Raw genomic sequence first — 20,921 nt, 5'->3', positions numbered from 1 at the left:
ACCTTTCGGTCCAGAAGTTCAGCAGCTCAGCGCTTTAACACGCTGCGCCATCAGGGGATATTATTTCCTAAAGCTTGTGAATATACAATATTTCTGATTGTTTTTTTGTTTTTTTTTTACTGTTGGAGGCAAGTATGAATGCTGCAATTAGGCAAAATGATTAGCATGTAATGGCTTTGCAGCTTTAAAGCCTGGCTGCTTCCTCACTGAGTGAATTTTTTGTTGGGAGGTGTTAGCTGGTCCTGATTGTTTCCTGTCTGGAAATCCCTTGTTTTCAGAGTGGTGTTCTTTGTGATATTTTATGTGCTTCTACTGTCTGTGGCCCTGAGAAAACAGAGGATTTGCCAGACTTTGATGATGGGAATACTTTGTTGGGAGGTGTTAGCTGGCCCTGATTGTTTCCTGTGTGGAATTCCCCTGTTTTCAGAGTGTTGTTCTTTATTTAGTGTTCTGATTTTAGAGATTCTATTGTTTTGTTTTATTATACCACAGTAATTTTTATATATTCTGATTTTAGTGTTTTTGAATACTTGGAGCCAGATTGTATTCATTTTCACGGTTCACAGCAACATAATAATAGTAATAATAATAATAGTAATAGCAGCAATAATAATGATTTTGGTAATACACACTGCTTCACTCCCTTCTCAGCTTCCTTTCTGGAAGAATCCTTTCTTGGGAGGTGTTAGCTGGCCCTGATTGTTTCCTTTGTGGAATTTCCAATTTCCCTGCTTTCAGAATGTTGCTCTTTATTTACAGTCCTGGTTTTAGAGATTATATTGTTCTGTATTATTCTACCACAGTAATTATTTCATATTACAGTAGAATCTCACTTATCCAACATTCGCTTATTCAATGTTGTGGATTATCCAACGCAGTCTGCCTTTAATGGTAAATGTTTTTGTAGTTAGTGTTTTAAATTCATTGTGATATTTTGGTGGTAAATTTGTAAATACGGTAATTACTACATAGCATTACTGCGCCTGGAAATGGGTTATATAGCTGTGTGGAAGGACCTTGAGTCTATACTGCCATATAATCCAGTTAAAATCAGATAATCTGTATTTTATAGGCAGTGTGGAAGAGGCCTAAGTGAGGCCTAACTCTGCCTGTCCCCTGGGCTGAGTGGGTTGCTCGGAGACCAAGTGGGCGGAGCTTAGCCTTCTAACTGGCAGCAATTGGATAAAAACAATTATTTCTCTCCCTCTGATTAGGACTTTATTTTTCTTTTCTTTTTGTTGTCTTGTCCTTGAGGCGTGGATGAGGGGTTGTGCTGTCAATTTTCGAGGTTGTGGGGTGTTTAGTTTTGTTGTTTTGTCCGGTGCCGTGATTTATCACTCTTTTATATATATAGATATATAGATATATTTGCCTGTTTATCTAACTTTACCAACTCAGAGGGAGATCATGGATTGTACATCCTACCATCCAAAAATGAATATTCTCCATCAGTATAACTCAACAATTGCAAGATGATAAGGAGGTCCAATTCAAAATGATAGTTATTTACCCCAGGTCTCTTCCTGGGTGTGATTTCTTACTTATTTAGGAATTACAGATTGTAGCACCATTCTTCTGAATGCTGTTTAGGAAGACCTCAGGGTAATCTCATCCTTTCCCACATTTGAAGATTTTGCTTACATACATTCTTTAAAATATTTATTATTATCCTAGTCTAACACTACTTTTAAGCAATTTACCCATCTGGGAGGTTTTTAAAACTGTGTCTGGTAGATTTGGCAGATTTATAAAAATTAAGGGAGAAAGGTAGGATTTTAACAGACAAACGGAAAAAGAACATAGGTTCCTGACAGTGCCGTTGGCACATGGGGACTTAATCCACTCATTGTGGATTGGATCTCCAGGCCGTCCTGAGATTACGATTCACCACAGTTTATATCCTGGATGTAACACTGTAAATTGCAGCTAATAAAAAATAGGAAACAGCTTCTCGTCTCTTTACAGCCTGTTAAAGGAGATGCAAGTATATACACTTGTCTAGAGTCATTTTATCACAATAAACCATAAGATGTAGCTCATTGTAATTTTTGAATACATCCAGTGATTAATTCTGTCAATTGTTTCTGTCTTTAAAGATGAACAGGTAGCTTTAAAAAAGAAGCTCAAAGAAGCTTTGGAAACAGAGTCAAAATATTGCCCGTTTTGGCATAAAACTGATGTAAGAAGCTGCTCAGAAAAATGGCAATTGGCTCAAGATAAGGTAAAACTATTTTGTGTAATGCATCAAATGCTTTTTAAAAACTATTTTAAAGTACATTATTAGATTAATTAGATCACTGCTTTTAACCTTCCTGTTTTGTTGTGGCTGCTTCCCTCCATGCCTCCGCCTCCCTAATTACTGCTGTCATTGGGGTTTGGTGTGGGTTCCAGGCTATGTGGCCATGTTCTAGCAGCATTTTCTCCTGATGTTTCACCTGCATCCGCAACTGGCATCTTCAAAGGATCAGAACACAGCCATACAGCCCGGAAACCATACAACACCCCAGTGATTCTGGCCGCAAAAGTTTTCAACTGTCATTACTAGACAGTTAATTTGGAAGTTTCATTATTCCAGTTTGAATGTATTTGCAGGTGGGTTGACAAATTGATCTGGAATGTTGCATTCTTTTTTTTCTTTTTGCTTCTTGGCTGTTTGTTTATGGAATGTCTCAAGTTCTATTGTATGTCCTGTACAATTTAAGATACTCATGAAACCAGAGTTTTAGGGTCAGGTCAGATCATCATCACCATTTAATTATTAATCGCCCTCCATCCACGATGCTCTAGGCGATTTACAAGATAAAACTGTAAAGGATAAAAATACATACATACAAATATTAATAAAATTAACATAGATTAAAAGCTCTAGTAAAGAGCCAGGTCTTGAGTGCTAGGGTAAAAGGCCCTAACTCACGCATGGCTCTCATGTAAGGCGGCAAGGCATTCCATAAGGCAGGGGCAGAAATAGAAAAAGCTCTGCGTCTGGTCCTTTCAAAGTGCACATCTCTAGGACCCGGTACATAAAGTAAGTCTCGTTGGGATGGTCGTTGCGACCTCCGATGATGGGAGAAAGAGAGATGGTCCCTAAGGTACGATGGGCCCTGGCCGTAAAGAGTTTTAAAGGTCAGACCTAGCATCTTATATAGACCACGGTAATCAGTTGGAAGCCAATGCAGATGCTACAGCACTGTGTTATGTGGCATTTCATGGGTGTTCTTGTGAGTAGCCTGGCTGCCGCATTCTGAACAATACGGAGCTTTCGGGTCGTGGACATCGGAAGGCCAACATACAGGGCGTTGCAATAGTCCAGCCTAGACGTGACCGTGGCATGGATGACTGTTGCCAGCACCTCATCAGATAGATAGGGTGCCAATTGCCTCGTTTGTCGTAGGTGGAAAAAGGCCTGTTTGCTGGCAGCAGCGACTTGAGCTTCCATTGTCAGCTGTGAATCCAAAACGACACCCAGGCTCTTAACGGTAGGCGAAGGAGATAGGGCAGCACCATCGAAGGTGGGTAGCAGATGACACCCAGTTCTATTTCTCTTTTCCACCCAACTCAAAGGAAGGTAAAAAAAACAGTGTCTGGCACTAGTGATTGACTGGATAAGAGAAAATAATAATTTTTATTTCTTACCCACCTCTCACGGCTCAAGGCGGGTTACAACATTGTTAAAACACACAATCAAAACACATTACCATTTAAAAACACACTGTAAAATATACATATTAAAACATATTTACATACAATACATATTAAAATACACAAACAAAAATTAGACATAACATTGAAGTTTAAAATTGTTGTTAAAAGCATCACAGTGAGCTACCAAAGGTTCCAGCAATGGGCTTAGAGGGGAGGGCACCTGGGTTAAGCCTCTCACCACTCTGAACAGCTCAGCTGGATGTGAATCTGCAGACACAATACGTGCAGAGAAGGAACCTTTCTTTCCTGTGCAAATTGCCACTTTATAAGAGCGAAGATGTCTTCTATATTGTCTTGTCACATAAAAGTTGAGTTTTCCGCCATCTTCGCTCTAGTCGTCGTCCTTCCTGTTCTTCCCAGCTCAATTACCTGCCAGTCCATTTCTGGGCACAATTAAAAACTCTGGTTATGACTTATAAAATCCTGCTTAGCTTGTTTACTGGCTATTCAGAGAACTGTCTTACAGAATGAGTCTGCTTGAGCTCTAATATCTTCTGGAGGGGTCCTTCTTTTTGTTCCACTGTCTTCTCAGGAGAATTTGATGGGAAAACAAGAGAGTACTTTCCTAATTGTTTTTACCAGGCTTTAGAACCTCCTGGGATGCATCTACACTGCAAAATTATGCAGTTTGACACTACAGTATTTTAGCTATGGGATCCTGGTATTTCTAGTTTGGTGACGCACCAGTACTATATGGCAGAGACTAAGAATTGTATAAAACTACAACTCCTATGATTCCATAGTATCAAGCCATGGAATTTAAAGTGGTGTCAAGCTGCACTAATTCTATAGTGTATATGTATCCTGGGATAGCTTCCATCCCACTTTTAGAAATTTGTTACAAGAGCTTTGAAAGGTGTTGCTATTTTGTTAATTTTAATCATTTGTATTTTTATGGCTAGATTTTATAATGGATTTCATTTAATGGATAGTTTTTAACAATAACTTTTAAAAGTTTTTACTTTCTAATTGCTTTTAAATGTATTTTTGTTTTTGTAATTCACCTTTAGTCTCATTATTGAAAAAACACCTAAGATAGATATCTAATTCATAAAAATGAACTAATAATAATAATACTTCATTTCTAGATGGCATTTTCAGATGACCTGAGTGCTACAACAGAAGATAGCCACATTTGTAGATGTGTAACCACCGAGACTAGTGAAGTATCACCCAGCGTTTTGAGTGGTCAAACAGGACAGTTTTCTAGTTTCAGTTCTCCTGATTTACCTGCTGCTATTCGGACAGCATTTGTGTTAGGGGTAAGAACTGATTGTCATGAAAAAGTTTTGTGCGTTCAATATTAAATTTATGACAATGTATTTGTCTGTTTGTGATATGTGTCTTTGTAGCCATTTCACTCTGTTTGATTGGGTAGAAATGCTTCAATTACATGACGTCCCACACTAATGCACTGAAAGGATTAGTTCATATAGTACCAGGACAGGCGCCATTTGTCGATGCTATGTAAAAATAGGAAGTAGCCTCTGTATCCCAGATAATGGAATTAGTAGGTATCCTTGTGGAGATTTATATTGCACTATCTTGCATATTGCATCCCAACTAAAGTATAATAAATTGTCATTTATTCCACTTACATTAAATGGCATGAGATACTATAGGGACAGATTATTGGTCATGCTATATTTTAGAATATATTAATCAAAGACTTAAGTCAGTGTGATTTACAAAACATATGTGGATTTTACATTTTTCGGGGGGGGGGAAGAAAAAATGATAGACAGTGAGGTGGTGTTCATCTACTGTTGGGCCTGCTCTTCCCCATCAGCTGTGAGGCAAGACACATCAAACTGTGATAAAGGAAAATTGTTTATTTTTGAACTGCATTCCATTTGTTTTCCCCAAGGACTTTGTAGCACAAGAGTGTCAATAAAGAGAAAAGCATCTCTTTTACAGATAATGAATGTCAGTTTCTAGAGCATGTTGACAAAACATTATTGATAAAATGTAGGGAAGTATAAGTAAAAACAGGTATTACAGAACAGTTTGTTTTGTACTGAAAGCAGAGCTAAGCCTAAATTCTATTTTTATGTTTATGTTAATAGCAAAACACAAAGGAAAAGGCCTCCCTGCAAAATTTTCATCAAGGATGCCTCCTCTCTTGAACCTTTGACTTGGATGTAATTGGTGATTGAGAATACGACAGTGTTATATTTTTATAGTCATTATGTTGGACTGAAGTTAGAATTGAGTAAGAACCCATCTACAATCATCTGAAAATCTGTGTGTGTGCATTATCTCTAGGACCTGTATAGAATCTCTAATCTCTATAATGTAATTGCTGAAGATAAAGCAAGCTGTAATCAGGTTAATTCATCTTGCTTATCTTGCTTGCTGTACATGTCCAGCAGATAAGAATGTCCACATATTTGAACCAAATTACAGTTTGTGGATATAAACCTGTTGTTTCTTTTTTAGGAACCAGCACCAGTAGAACATCCTTTTAGTGCTGTCAAACGTGAACAACAGAAAAAATGGCTGGAAGAGCTTGATAAACAGAAAGAAGCTGATAAGCTGCGAAAACTTGAAGAAAAATGTAATTTATCAAAGGTAGTTGTGGTTTATAAAGGGTAATTTGAAACAAAAAAGTCATTATTTTAAAAAGAAATAAGTTTAAACAACCTTGTCATCTCTCATTCTTCCATCAATCTATCTATCTTCTATTTTTTATATTATATTATATATTATATATATAATATGTGTATGTAGATAGATAGATAGATAGATAGATATAATTTTTATATTTTATATATATTTATTTATATATATCTAGAGTGATGGAATCAGGGCAGCGGACAAAACAACAAAACTACAGGCCCCTCAACTTCGAAATTTGACAACACAACCCATCATCCACACCTCTAGGTTGATACAACAAAAAGAAAAGAAAAAAAAGTCCTAGTTACAGGGAGAGGAATAATTGTTTTTATCCAATTGCTGCCAGTCAGAAGGCTAAGCTCCGCCCACTTGGTCGCCTAGCAACCTACTCAGCCCAGGGGACAGGCAGAGTTAGGCCTCACTTAGGCCTCTTCCACAGATTATCTAATTTGCACTGGGTTATATGGCCGTGTAGACTCCAGGCCCTTCCATACAGCTATATAATCCATTTAGAATCTTATCTGCTTTGAACTGGATTATCTTGACTCCACACTGCCATATAATCCACTTCAGTGTGCATTTTATCCAGTTCTGTAGAAGGGGCCTCATATAATCCATTTCTAAGCAGATAATATAACATTATCAATATACAGTAGACTCTCGCTTATCCATCATAAACAGGCCGGCAGAACGTTGGATAAGTGAATATGTTGGATAATAAGAAGGGATTCAGGAAAAGCCGATTAAACATCAAATTAGGTCATCATTATAAATTAAGCACGAAAACATCATGTTATACAACAAATTTGACAGAAAACGTAGTTCCATGCGCAGTAATGCTATGTAGTAATTACTGTATTTACAAATTTACCACCAAAATATCACAATGAATTTAAAACACTGACTACTACAACATTGACTACTAAAAGGCACACTGTGTTGGATAATCCAGAACATTGGATAAGCGAATGTTGGATAAGTGAGATTCTACTATAATATGAAATAATTACTGTGATACAATAATACAGACTAATATAATCTCTAAAACCAGGACAGTAAATAAAGAGCAAGACTCTGAAAGCAGGGAAATTGGAAATTCCACAAAGGAAACAATCAGGGCCAGCTAACACCTCCCAAGAAAGGATTCTTCCAGAAAGGAAGCTGAGAAGGGAATGAAGCAGTGTGCATTACCAAAATCATTATTATTGCTATTATTGTTGTTGTTGTTGTTGTTGTGTTGCTGTGAACCGTGAAAATGAATACAATCTGGCTCCAAGTATTCAAAAACACTAAAATCAGAATATATAAAAATTACTGTGGTATGATAAAACAGAACAAGAGAATCTCTAAAAACAGAACTCTAAATAAAGAGCAACACTCTAAAAATAGGGGAATTTCACACAGGAAACAATCAGGGCCAGCTAACACCTCCCAACAAAGTATTCCCATCATCAAAGTCTGGCATATCCTCTGTTTTCTCAGGGCCACAGACAGTAGAAGCACATAAAATATCGCAAACAACACCACTCTGAAAACAAGGGAATTCCAGATAGGAAGCAATCAGGGCCAGCTAACACCTCTCAACAAAAAATTCACTCAGTGAGGAAACAGCCAGGCTTTAAAGCTGCAAGGCCATTACATGCTAATCATTTTGCCTAATTGCAGCATTCATACTTGCCTCCAACAGACAAAAAAAACCACAATCAGAAATACTGTATATTCACAAGCTTTAGGAAATAATATCCCCTGATGGCGCAGCGTGTTAAAGCGCTGAACTACTGAACTTCTGGACCATAAGGTCCAGAAGTTTGAATTGGGGGAGCGGAGAGAGCCCCCACTGTTAGCCCCAGCTTCTGCCAACCCAGAAGTTCAAAAACATGCAAATGAGAGTAGATGAATAGCTACTGCTCCGGCGGGAAGGTAACAGTGCTCCATGCAGTTATGCCACATGACCTTGGAGGAATCTACGCCAGCTCTTCTGCTTAGAAATGGAAATGAGCACCAACCCCTAGAGTCAGACACGACTGGACTTAATGTCAGGGGGAAACCTTTGCCCTTTATCTTAACTACCACCAACTCCTCAATACTTTATTTCCCATACCGCCATACTTCACCACAGCAACGCGTGGCTGGGCACAGCTAGTACAATATAAAATGTGTAGTAATAAAATTCCTTCTTGTATTCCTTCTTACCATTTGCATTCTGTTTATATATGTATCTGTGTACCTTTACAATAAGAAATCTTTGCCATATGCCTATCACTCTGTTCCAGCTAACACAATTACTTGGAAGAGGAGAAATTTATGGAGCTTGTTTCCAAAGAGTACCAAATCCATCTGAAGAAATTTTTCAGGAATCGGAAAAAATGTCCTGAGGATATGCATTATTTTGCTATAAAATTACATTTTCCAAAGTGATTTGATATACTTCAATAGTTTTGATCTGTCCGTAATATTCTTCTACTAGCCAACATTGTGCTGCCATCTATAACTCATTTTAGTTATAGAGGGGGAAATTTGGTACCTTTTGGGAACAAACTCCACATATATGGCCGTATGTATAAGCTCCTTAGTTTGCTGGCTTGTAAAAGAGAAAGGGAGGGGTGTACACTCTATCCTTCACAGTATCCTTGTTTTCCTTTATATCCCATTCTTCAAGGAGTGAGAAGGATATCTGTAGTTGAAGGGTTATATAAGCTGAGTCCTCAAACTGCCAGGCATACTTTCTCTAAGGTTTTATTGACAATAATGCTAGACATGCGGGGTAATGCGGTCTTTTAGTAACTACATACTAAGAAATACAAAGCTTTTCTAGCTTTCCTTATGAGCACTTAATTTTTTTGTGTATTGTCCAGTGAATGTAAACATTCAAATCCTGATATTTACATTTATTTATTTATTTATTTATTTATCATGTCAGAAGTGAATTTAGAATATAGTTATAATGTATTTAAAAATCCACAAACAAAAGTTAAAAACTTTGCATTATACTGAATTTCCTTTGACCACAAGCTGGCCACTTCAAGTGCCTCTGGTGTCGCTGTAAGAAGGTCCTCCATTGTGCATGTGGCACATTCGGTATTAGCCACTGATTGAAGTTCTGGGTTTTAACCTGCCACTTTTGGACTCTCGCTTGCTGAGGTGTTCCTGCAGGTATCTCTGTAGATCTTAGAAAGCTATTTCTTGACGTTGCCATGCTGGCTGGTATCCAAACAGAGGATGGGCCAGGGATGTCAATGCCTTGGTCTTTTCATTAGTGACTGCTTTCTCGGTAGATATTCTCTGCCTGTCTCCTGGGCTGAGTGGGTTGCTAGGAGACCAAGTGGGTGGAGCTTAGCCTTCTAACTGGCAGCAATTGGATAAAAACAATTATTTCTCTCCCTCTGATTAGGACTTTATTTTTCTTTTCTTTTTGTTGTCTTGTACTTGAGGCATGGATGAGGGGTTGTGCTGTCAATTTTCGAGGTTGTGGGGTGTTTAGTTTTGTTGTTTTGTCCTAGGCTGAAATTTCATTACCCTGTTATATATATAGATGGTGTTGGCTGCTTCATATAATTTGGTAGAAAAAATTGGCATAAGCTTATATATATTGTGCTTCACATTTTATAGGGTGAAGAACATGACAAGTGGACAATGCATTTTGATTCTTTCAGGAATCAGGCTAACAGTTTTTCACAATGTCCATTAAATTCAACATATAAAAAGCAGGCTGAAGCTTTACATCTTCCCCCTGAGGTTCAGAAACAAACAGCTTTCACACCTACAACTTCATGCCATTCGACACCTACAGAGATTGAGGTTTCTGGAAAAACATCTAGAAGCAATATTTCAGAGTCAAGTCAGAAAGCCAGGTGAATTTCCCTGTCTGATTACTGCTGTTATTTCCTTAGCATTATAATCTGCAAGGCTATTCTTGGAGATTGTGTTGAACAGTTTGTTTTGGTTTCAGTTACTGTTCTTTATTTATGTACAAAATTAGATAATTTTCTTTGGACTTGTATTAATGCAAAATTGCATACATGAAAATTGTTGAAAGTAGTATAATAGCTGGTGTGCTGAAATGCTACAGACTTTTTTTATGAACAGTTTTATGTATATTTTTAATTGATCATATCACCCAGATGTTATTCTGTTCCTAGTTTCCTTCGTTCAATGACTGCCCTTTTGGATCCTGCTCAAATTGAGGAAAGAGAGAGGCGACGTCAAAAGCAATTAGAACATCAGGTAGAATCAGTAATGTCTAATACAGTGTTGTTTTTTATTTTACTCGCTGTTTTCCACTGAGATAGAGAAAACATTAACATTTGACAAAATGCAGAATGTAACAAGAAAAGTGATGTAGCAATATAGCTAAACTTGGATTGCCATAAGGGCTGTGAGGAATAGCACTCCTGTGGGGGGGGGGGGGGGGGATGTAAGGCTTTATTCATTGGAGCATTGTCGCTTGCTTAATTTTTATCATGTGTATTTAAAGCTTACTGTAGACAAGCTTTTGTGTGTGTCATTATACAGTCTCTTATTCTAGTTTGAATAATTTTCAGTTGATTATGTCAGTATCCTGACAGTGAAGGTGTGAGTTTCAGTATATGTGTATATATTGCCTATCTACTTACGGTGACCTCATGAATTTGAAAGGGTTTTCTTAGGCAAGGAATACACAGAGATATATTTGGTCTACCGTTTTTCCTTCAACGTTTAGTTAAGTCATCTTGAGCAATCAAAATACAGGCAGTCCCCAAATTACACACAAGATAAGTTATATAGGTTTGCTCATAATTGAATTTGTATGTAAGCCAGAAGAAGTACATTTTTAATCCAGCCAAAAATATAGATTTTGAATCTTTGGATAGCATACGGAAGGGTTAATACCACTGTGGAGTTTGTTTTGTTGCTTATGCCCCTGTTCATAAGATTTCACCACATTTTCTGTCCCTGTGATAATTGGTTTTGGAAAAATTTGGTTTGCTGTGGAAACAAGGATTGGTGAGAAAGCTTCAGTGGAGACACCATTTCCCCATGATAACTCTTTCAAGAGTGAATTTCCTTTCCGAGGGGAATATTTTTCTTTCTTCCTGTTGTCTCACCCCCGTTCTTAACTGTGAGTTGTTTGCCAGTCTAATATTTGTAACTCATGGACTGCCTGTGTGTTAATTTTAGAAACCAAACTATGTCTTGCAATTTCAGGTTTTTTACCCTGTATTTTTGTTGCCATGTTTACCTCACGTTCCATAGTACTTCCTTCTTTCACACATGTACACTTCTATACACATTTTCTTGTCTAGGACTTTGGAAGAAAAGGCCTAGAAAACAGAGATATTAAGCAAAACTAACAGAATTATTGGCACAAGATTCTAGAACAGTGATTCTCTACCTAGGGGCACCCAAGTGTTTTGGTCTATAACTCCCAGAAATCACAGCCAGTTTACCAGCTGTTAGCATTTCTGGGAGTTGAAGGCAAAAATATCTGGAGACTCATAGGTTGAGAACCACTGTTCTAGAAGGTTTGCTTAAATTGACAGTACCAAAAATGCTTTTTATTAGGTGCTGTTAATGTTGAATCTGGATATGGGTTTGAACGTGTTTTTATAGACCCGCTTTCAAGACTATTACAATTATTTAACTTGAAGAGGATACAAAAATATTTTTTGTTTGTCTATCAGATAAAATGCAAAAAATGTAATCAATAGTTCAGAGTTTTTTTATGTAAAAGAAAAAACCTAATAAAAGATATTCAAAGAGGGTCTTGGATTTAGAACATTTTTCTTTTTATATGTATGTAAATGGTTATAATATCATCAGTAATTATTAAAATCTTTTCATTGTGTGTTTAATTTTTCTAGAAAGCCATAATGGCACAAGTAGAAGAAAAACGGAAGCAGAAACAACTTGAAGTGGAGCAAAGGAAACAGGAAGACCAGGAAGAAGAGCAAAGGCTTGCCAAAGAACAAGAACTGATGAAGAAGCAGTTTGAAGAAGATCTGCTCAAACAAAAGCAAAAAGAGGTCAGCAACTTATAGCATTTTGTGGAAGTAATTAAAGTGAGCAATCTGACACATACAGGCAGTCCCCAAGTTACAAACAAGATAGGTTCTATAGGTTTGTTCTTAAGTTGAATTTGTAAGTTGGAACAGGTACATTTTTAAGTGTACAATAACTCCAATATATGTATGTATGTATGAACGCATATTAGGGCTGTTCATTTTTTTGTAGCTTGTTGTAAGTCGCATCAAATTCATTAGATTTGTACCTCTGACGTGATATCCAACACACAGGCATTGTCCACGCCAAAAAATTAAGAATCGAAATTCACGGAGCAACCAAGCACTACCGGGAGGCAAATCCAAACAGGTTGCCATGCCTCTCAGCCAAACAGGGCTGGGGGGGGGGGGGGCTGAGGAGGCGGGTCTGTGGCCATTGCTCTTTAAATTCCCCAGCACCTTGCCACACCCTCCACTCGCGCTTGGGAAGGGAAAGAGAGAGGAGCTCCACACTGGGTTAGCTTTCCAGGCAGGCAGGCAGGCATAGGACACAGGGTCAGTTCAGTTCAGAGTCAGTTCAGGCTGACTCTTCACACTGGGGAAAGAAAAGGAGAGAGAAGCTTTGCATGCCATGGAGACACAGACAGGCACTGACAGGCAGGGACTTGCTTATTCTTTTTTAGGGTGGGTGGGTGTTTTTTGCCTTACAAGTGTCTTATATTTTTGCTTAATTTTCGAGAATCTTTGAGGGTTACTGCGTGGGCTACATTGCTCTCTGTATACTGTGTGTGCATAGAACCAAAAGCTCGCAACATTTTTTTCACCCAGCCACAACTTGCCTTGGCAGCATTTTCTAGCGCTAGTGTGATCTCTGTGTGCATAATACAGCCAAAAGCACACAACCACTTGTTTAAATCAGGCACAAGTTTTATTTGGAAATGTTTTATTTGGAAATGTTTTATAAAAAGGAAGTTTGGGGAGGGAAGGGAGAGAGAGAGAGAGAGATTCCATGGGGGCAATGTTGGAGTCAGTCATAGAGAAAACTTAATTTCCCAGAGACCCATAGATATAGGGTTCAAACAGCATCGCAGTATAAAGATAGTTGGGCTTGATGGTTTCATATCTGGCATGTCCCTAATTCTGACTTCACCAGCATTGATTTCTTAAACAATTCAGTCCTTCACAAGATTACCAGTACAATAATTTAACCATACTTCCACAGGTATCTTAATATGTTCAAACCTCCTTTAAGGCATGTCATTCAAATCTCCAGATCTATCCTCATGGTTACTACATTTACTTTAATAGGTTGGGGAGCATGACATTTCAGGGTGATTGGTCATACTAAGGGTCCTAGCTTCACATCAATAAAATGGTGGAGCTTCTCACCATAATCAAGGCTTTTGAGCATTCAAGAGGAATTTACTAAGGAATATTGTTCATGTCACTTCAGATAGCATGGCAGTTCAAGGGGAAACTCTGCAGGAGGATGTTTCAGGCTGGTTGTACTTAATATACATCTACGCAGAAATATCTAAAAGGACATTTTACATATTGATTGTGTAACCCAAATATATTCTCTGTTATGCAAATAATATGTAAATCGAATAAGTAGTGTTCAATATAGTGTCAAAAATTATTTTAAAAAATTTACTTTGTATAAGGTCTGGTGGATGAATGGCATAAGCACTTTGCATTGTTTTAAACTTTGTATATTGTATTTTATGACTATTTTATGACTGTTTTAATCGTTTTAGTTTATTGTATATCAGTGTAACGGCATCAATTGCCACTTGTAAGCCACCCTGAGTCCCCTCGGGTGAGAAGGGCGGGGTATAAATAACTGAAATAAATAAATAAATAAATGTATGGGTTTTTTGCTAAATGTTCTTTTTTCTGTCTTTATTTTATTCCCTTAGGAAATTATGGCTCTTAAAACAAATGTGCTATATCAGACAATGCAGAAAGCTCAAGAGCTGGCCCAGAGATTGAAACAGGAACAACGCATTAAAGAGTTGGCTGAAAAGGGACATGATACTTCTAAACTACAAAAGAATATTGGTAGCAGTAAGTAACAGGCTTTTAGTTGGGTCACTTCTTCACAATAAACCCAAGTCACACAGAGATTCTTATCTTCTAATAAGAATTTTTACATGGGCTTTATAAGGCTAAGGGATACTAAACACTGTTAACTGTAATTTAATTGTTAATCAAGCAGTTGATAGCATATAATGCAGCTTTCAAGGATTGCAGTTTCTCCTGCAGCCTATGGAAGGACAACTCATGCTGTAGATATAGATAAGATTATTTTTATCTCATAATACCTGAGAAGCTGTTCCCTTGTTAGGATAGAGTAATCCAACCTCTCAGAAAATATCAGCACTTTTCAGAACAAGGGAAATAGGAATATTAAAAGTTCAGGAAAAACCAAGCCACTGGCTTGGCTGTATTCTTGACTGTAGCCCAGCCCAGGAGCCCTGGTTGTTGGGGCAGTATTTTGTTCTTCAGGTGAACAGCAGTGTTTATGAAGAACAGTTTCAGTCAGATGAAGAGTTGTGAGCTAACTTCACCTTTGCCTTTGTTTAGATTTTATTGTTGTATTCTCCTTAACATCTGCATGTTATCAGTAAATTATTATTTTGGTGTATCTGTGATAATTGCTTCATTTTGACAGATCTTTGACCTTTAGTTAGCTTGGAAGTGAGTGGATCCCCGGAATTTGTACACTTGGCTTCCACTTCCAGTGTCTTCCCTTTGTTGAGTTTTAGATGTTAGGTTCATGAATTTTGTTGCACTTTGTAAAACACCTTATACCTTGATGGCATTATCAAATAAATAGAAAACAATACAGTAGAGTTCCGGTTATCCGACATAAATGGTCAGGCGGAATGTTGGATAACCGAAACTTTAGGATAATAGGAAGGTCCTATTATCCTTCTCAGCAAGCTGGGTGCTTGCTGAATGGAAGAGTCTCGTCCCTTCCACAAGCACCCAGTTTAGGGAAGCCCGGTGTATGTTACTGTTTAGCAACATGCACCGGGCTGTGTTGTCAAAGGCTTTCATGGCCGGGATCACAGGGTTGTTGTATGTTTTCCGGGCTGTATGGCCATGTTCCAGAAGTATTCTCTCCTGACATTTCACCCACATCTATGGCAGGCATCCTCACAACCTCTGAGGATGCCTGCCATAGATGTGGGCAAAACGTCAGGAGAGAATACTTCTGGAACATGGCCATACAGCCCGGAAAACATACAACAACCATGCACCAGGCTTCTCCAAAGTGTGGGTGCTTGCCGAAGGGAAGAGGCTCATCCCTCTGGCAAGCACATCTGATAATACGATAGGTCAGATCACCGAAAGTCGGTTAACCAGACCTCTACTGTATTTAGAAATTGAAATCTAAACTGGTATTGTCCTTGGTTTCTGGGATAAAATTGGAAGTTTTTACAAACAATTTTGAACATAATGATGTATATGTGCACTGCAGTTCTTCAGATCTCAAGTATCAAAGGGCTTCTTGGGACAGAACTGATACAAGGACCGGGGCTGAAAACGCCTTCAGGAGAGCTCTGCTGTTTTCTTGTTTCTCATGGCACTCCAGAATCCTATGGAAAGTTGAGTAGTTTGCTAATCTCCCATTTGTATGAGTTAAGAGACCATGAAGAAGGTGGGGTAGCTTACTTGTAACTATAGTTCTTTAAGTGGTCATCTAACTACAGTTAGGAGTAAGCTAGCTGTCCTCCTTCTTCATGGTCTCTGTAATTCACACAAATGGGAGTCTTTCCTTATCTTTAACTGTGTTAATGTGCAGAGGAGTGATCCATAATCACATAGGTTATACTCCCATGTGATTATCGATTACTTCCTAGTGCTTCACCCTGAAGACTTGATGAATGGGGAGATGTAACCCAACTATTCATGGTAAGTACCAACACATCATTCCCAACCCTTTAATCCCACGTAATCATTAGAAATGGATGAATGTGTGAATTCAGTGTTAAACTAATATGTAGTAGAGCCCTAGACTTAGGAACATGTGAATACTTTTTTCCCGTAGGTGATATAAATTATGAGAGTTACTGTACTGATCTGGATGGCTTACTGAATGTCACTGATCACCATGATGACTTTTGTGAAGGCAGTCGCAGCATAGTGAACCATGATGTCAAAACTGTTCTTTCTCCTCGAAAAGACACCGCTGTGCAGACAGGTATGCATGTTCATTAAAAAGACATAAAAAGGGGTATTTATTATTGGTGTGCATTCGGGACTTACCTTGTCCCGTTTCATGTTCCAGCTTTCAGTGGGGCCCTGTTCCGTTTTCGTCTCACCTCCTGAAATTGGGAGGTCAGACATTTGTTTTGTTTTGTCTTCTAGGCCGAATAAAGCAAAGTAAAGACTTTCTGTATATATTTCAGATTTCAATATTTATGTCAAAAATACGTAGTATGATTTTACATAGGATTTGTGCTACATTAGAACAGTAAAGACAAATATCACTTTAATAAACATTAAATATTAAATAATCAAAAAATTAAATAAGGTGTAAACACTACGTTTTCTTTCAGCCCAAAGCACCCGGGTGGACCTAAGCACCCAGGCCTCGCAGGGCCTACAGCTGAGTGCCGAGTAAGGAGCGCTCCTTACTCGGGAATTAGCTGCATGCCCTGCGGGGCCCAGGTGCATAGGCCCAAAGCCTGTACCTGTAGGCCCAGGAATTTTGGGCCCATGGGTGCAGACTTCAGGCAGTACCGGCTCCTGCCTGCCTTTCAGTTCAATTGCATTTTTGTTTGGGGGGCTTTCCTTTTTGTCCCATCCAAATGGACGATACGAAACAGAAATAGAAATGCAACAAATACCGCGCACATCTCTAGTATTTATACTGTACTAATACTTTTACATGGAGAAAAATCCTATGTTGTGTTCAGTCATGAGGCATCATTTCTTTTGGAAACATCTTTAATAATTATTATAATAAATTCTTATTTATAATAAAATCTTGTTAAATATTAAATTAATAATTATATTCATATGAGATATTCAGTTTTTTCCTTTGATCTTTAAGAGTAATAATTAAGGATAAAACAATACTTAAAATAGTTATGGGAACTTGTTGGAAGATTTCCATATTTAAGAAATGATGTGATAGTTTATAATTATGCTCCCCCCTTTCCTGAAATTCAGAGTAAATTAGGAATTATTCTTTAGCTGCATTTTGGTTCTCAATAGAAGTTCTGCGGATGCAGTAGGAGTGGGAATCATGTGATATACGTTACATCTCTGAAAGATGTTTGTAAAGAGGGCACGGTGCTGGAAGAGGCAGATCCATTTTCATGTACAAAGATGTAAGAAGAATGGGTCTTATCCAAACTGAAATTTTTTTCTTCCTAGTGTCTTGGAATATTTCTGGTTACTAGCTGAATTACATGTATTAAATAACCTCAGCTGTCGAGCCTTCTCTTAGAGCAGAAGTTTGGGAAGTTCCATTATTATGTGAAAACCTTGACAGTCCCTTTACCAAGGTTGTGAGATAAACATGCCAGTGTTCTAGGGCCTTTGTCTCTCAAATGTATCCCTTAGTTTCAAGGTCCATATCTATTTGAGGACATTATTTCCCCACATACACAGTGTATATGGATTGGTTGTGTGTAATGCAGTTAAATGGTAGTATCTGTTGTGTTTCGGAATAAATATATAAGCACACCAAATTCTTTCATAACCATATTGGTCCATAATTGTTTACATAAGTATCTTTTAAATCATTTGGTAGAGGGAAAGATCTATATGGTTATAACAGAAATGTATAGCATTAATAATAAATTGCTTTACTTCCTAGAAAAAATCAGTTTTGCAATATTTGTTGTCCCTTTTCTTTCATAATTCTCTGGGATGTTACAAACTGAGATTATTTGATTATATTTAACATAGTGTGAGCTTCATTAATTAAGATAATAAGGATGTCCATGGAAATAAGTCTAACTGAACACAGTATGCAAAGAATTCACTGACCAGTTGGAATCCTATAACCATCTACCTGGAAATGAACTTCTTTAAATGTAATGGGATATGTATCACATGAAAGAGGCAAACTGGTCTTTAAGCAGGATGCATAGTGCCATGTGCATCCCATTGCCAGTCTGCCTCCTTCCCTGTGCTGGCATGCCAGAAGTGAAGTGACATAGAGGGCAGGAGTCTCCCATTCCCTCACTTGCTATTCCCAAGCCAGTATTTTATTTTCATATTCAACATTTTTTATTTGTCATACCTGAAATTGTAAAAAATATTTAAAGATTTATTTATTAGAATTGTGAAATTGAGGGAGAGGTTATGTGGAAGGACGGGTGCAGGACTACTGATCAGCAAATTGGCACATTTGCACAAATTGACAGATATGTGATAGTGCTGGTATGTACCCACTCTTGGTGATTGTGCTACAGCAGTGGAACAGCAGCACCGAGTGATAAAGTTCTTTTACAGGATTATGGTTCTATGTTTTATTTCTTTGTTTGGTTTTTAAGGCATTAGCTGTTTAGTAATTACAGTGCCACAAATCTTCCTTATGTCAGCAAAATTCACTGTTATGGGAATCACAAGATCCTCCCAAAACATTTAAGGAATGCAGCCCCCACCCCAACACAGCTATTTCTAGCTCTTTTCCTGTATTTTGATTCAATGCATCTCCCTGTTCCCCAGCAACACAAAAATGGTCAGGAGTACTGAAAACATATGTTTTGGGAGATACCATGGGACACATAGCTATATATTTGTAGATATCTGATGCAAGATCTCAGACTTTTTATTTTAAAGCTAAATGGTTTTCTTATATGAGATTAAAAAAACCCACAGTAATATTCATCATCATTGCCAATCTCCAGAAACATAAACATTGTTCATTTGTTTTTACAGAGAGTAATACTGATGTACCCATCAGTACTGAAAACTCTGCTATGCAAATTGGAAGTGCATCTCCAGATATTACTGCAGAATATAAAGCAAACTTCAGCAACAAAAAATGTAAGAAAGAAGTACAGTGTCTAGAGAAAAAGATTTCAGAAAAAGAGAATATTGTTGCCTATAGCAATATATATGAACAATCTGCACAACAGCAGAAACAGCCCAAGGAAAAGAATGAGCAAAGGCCAGACTGGAACATAAACAAGCCTTGCAAGAGATACATCCCAGCCTCAGAAAAATACCCAAGACGGCTGCAAAAGCAAAGGGAAGAAAAGAAAGCTCGGCGACAAATGGAGCTGCTTCAGTTGGTTGAAAGAAACACTCCTAGACATCTCAGTCAAAAGAGTGTCATTTCTCCGGATAGACCTCTCTCACCTCCCAGTGAAGATGGTGTTAAGAATAAGGTGAATGTAGTGAGAACATGGTATTAAAATTTTATTTTGTAACTTAGTTTGTGTTCCTGTAATGAGTGCAAAGGTTTACAATGACAATCAAATGAAGAAAAGCTCATAAATAGAACTGGTACAGGAAAAAGTCTCTTAAGTATAAATTTGATGCAGTTAGGGCAAATAATATCTTGTCACACTTTTGTTGCACAAGGTGCTGGAGAAGGGAAAATTCCCAGAGTTAAAGTTCATATATTACTTTCAAAAGAGTATTGTGCTCTGCCATTTGTTTGTTTTTGTGCATTTTAATGGTTTCGGAATTGAGTCTGATCTGTATTCAAGAGGTGCTAGCCTCACCTCACTCTGAAAGTCAATTTAGTTGTGACAAGAATAAAAAGAGATCCCCTATTCTGTTGGCATAGTAAAGGCATGTGATCCCTCTTTTTGTTGGTTTAACATTTATCTGTGATGTTTAAGGTAGACACAAATCATTAATTCTTTAACTATTACAGCTTTTGCAGGTATCTTATACTTTTAAGTAGACACAAACTACTGTAGCCAGCAATTAAGGTTCACATTTCTAAGGAGGAACTGGGGAGTTGAGAAAGGATTATGTTACCTAATTTAGTGGTGCTTCTGAATGAGTATGATTAAGATTGAATTAAAAGGATCTTACTTCAATATTTGTTGTTCTTTACATAAATATAATAAATTAATCATATAAAATCATAGCAATATCATGTAGTTGCCAAAGATGTCTTGTGCTCTGCTTCAGTGTTAATGAAAGTGTGGTTCCTGGATTGATGCCAGTTACTGGCACAATAGGAAACAATAACTGCCAGTGCCATGTGTCATATAACCTGAGACGAATTAATCTGCTTTTTACTGAAGGGTGAAATTGTTGCATCTGTGATTGATACACCAGGAGTGAGCAACTATGGAAGGGTAACAGGGCCACACTATCGGCCCAACAGGACTACTCACTTTCTATACCTGCTCCTTCCTGCTTTTATTTATAGCGTGAGCAGAGTGTGTCTAAAAAGGTCTCTATTGGACCTGAAGGTAAAGGTAAAGGTTTCCCCGACATTAAATCCAGTCGTGTCCGACTCTGGGGGCTGGTGCTCATCTCCATTTCTAAGCCGAAGTTGTCCGTAGACACCTCCAAGGTCATGTGGCCGGCATGACTGCATGGAACGCCGTTACCTTCCCGCTGGAGCGGTACCTATTGATCTACTCACATTTGCATGTTTTCGAACTGCTAGGTTGGCAGAAGCTGGAGCTA

The 20,921-nt window shown here is 37.9% G+C and overlaps 2 protein-coding genes across 12 annotated transcripts in view; one reads left to right on the top strand and one right to left on the bottom strand.

Moving 5' to 3' along the window:
- The window catches only part of ccdc66 (coiled-coil domain containing 66), a 62,385-nt gene that overhangs the window by 11,544 nt on the left and 29,920 nt on the right, over positions 1 to 20,921 (top strand). For all 8 annotated transcript variants that reach the window (XM_062969882.1, XM_062969881.1, XM_008105253.3 and 5 more), the window contains 9 exons: positions 2,097 to 2,221; positions 4,791 to 4,964; positions 6,142 to 6,273; positions 9,931 to 10,172; positions 10,461 to 10,545; positions 12,162 to 12,323; positions 14,219 to 14,366; positions 16,357 to 16,509; positions 19,206 to 19,657. In XM_062969882.1, coding sequence (XP_062825952.1) covers positions 2,097 to 2,221; positions 4,791 to 4,964; positions 6,142 to 6,273; positions 9,931 to 10,172; positions 10,461 to 10,545; positions 12,162 to 12,323; positions 14,219 to 14,366; positions 16,357 to 16,509; positions 19,206 to 19,657 — 1,673 coding nt within the window. The remainder of the gene's footprint in view (positions 1 to 2,096; positions 2,222 to 4,790; positions 4,965 to 6,141; positions 6,274 to 9,930; positions 10,173 to 10,460; positions 10,546 to 12,161; positions 12,324 to 14,218; positions 14,367 to 16,356; positions 16,510 to 19,205; positions 19,658 to 20,921) is intronic.
- Positions 3,595 to 20,921, bottom strand: part of tasor (transcription activation suppressor) — a 119,934-nt gene continuing 102,607 nt past the window's right edge. For 2 of the 4 annotated variants that reach the window (XR_010002607.1, XR_010002609.1), the window contains exons 27-28: positions 16,575 to 16,633; positions 3,595 to 4,085 (exon numbers count right to left, since the gene is read on the bottom strand). The gene's annotated coding sequence lies outside the window, so the exon portion shown is untranslated. Of the gene's footprint in view, positions 16,634 to 20,921 lie in introns of all 4 variants that reach the window. The other 2 variants (XR_010002605.1, XR_010002606.1) reach the window with 1 other exon arrangement.

The sequence above is a fragment of the Anolis carolinensis genome, chromosome 2, assembly GCF_035594765.1.
Source record: "Anolis carolinensis isolate JA03-04 chromosome 2, rAnoCar3.1.pri, whole genome shotgun sequence".
Classification (NCBI taxonomy): Eukaryota; Metazoa; Chordata; class Lepidosauria; order Squamata; family Dactyloidae; genus Anolis; species Anolis carolinensis.
Note: the sequence above shows the minus strand (reverse complement) of the source record. Positions and strands in the feature narration are given on the sequence as shown.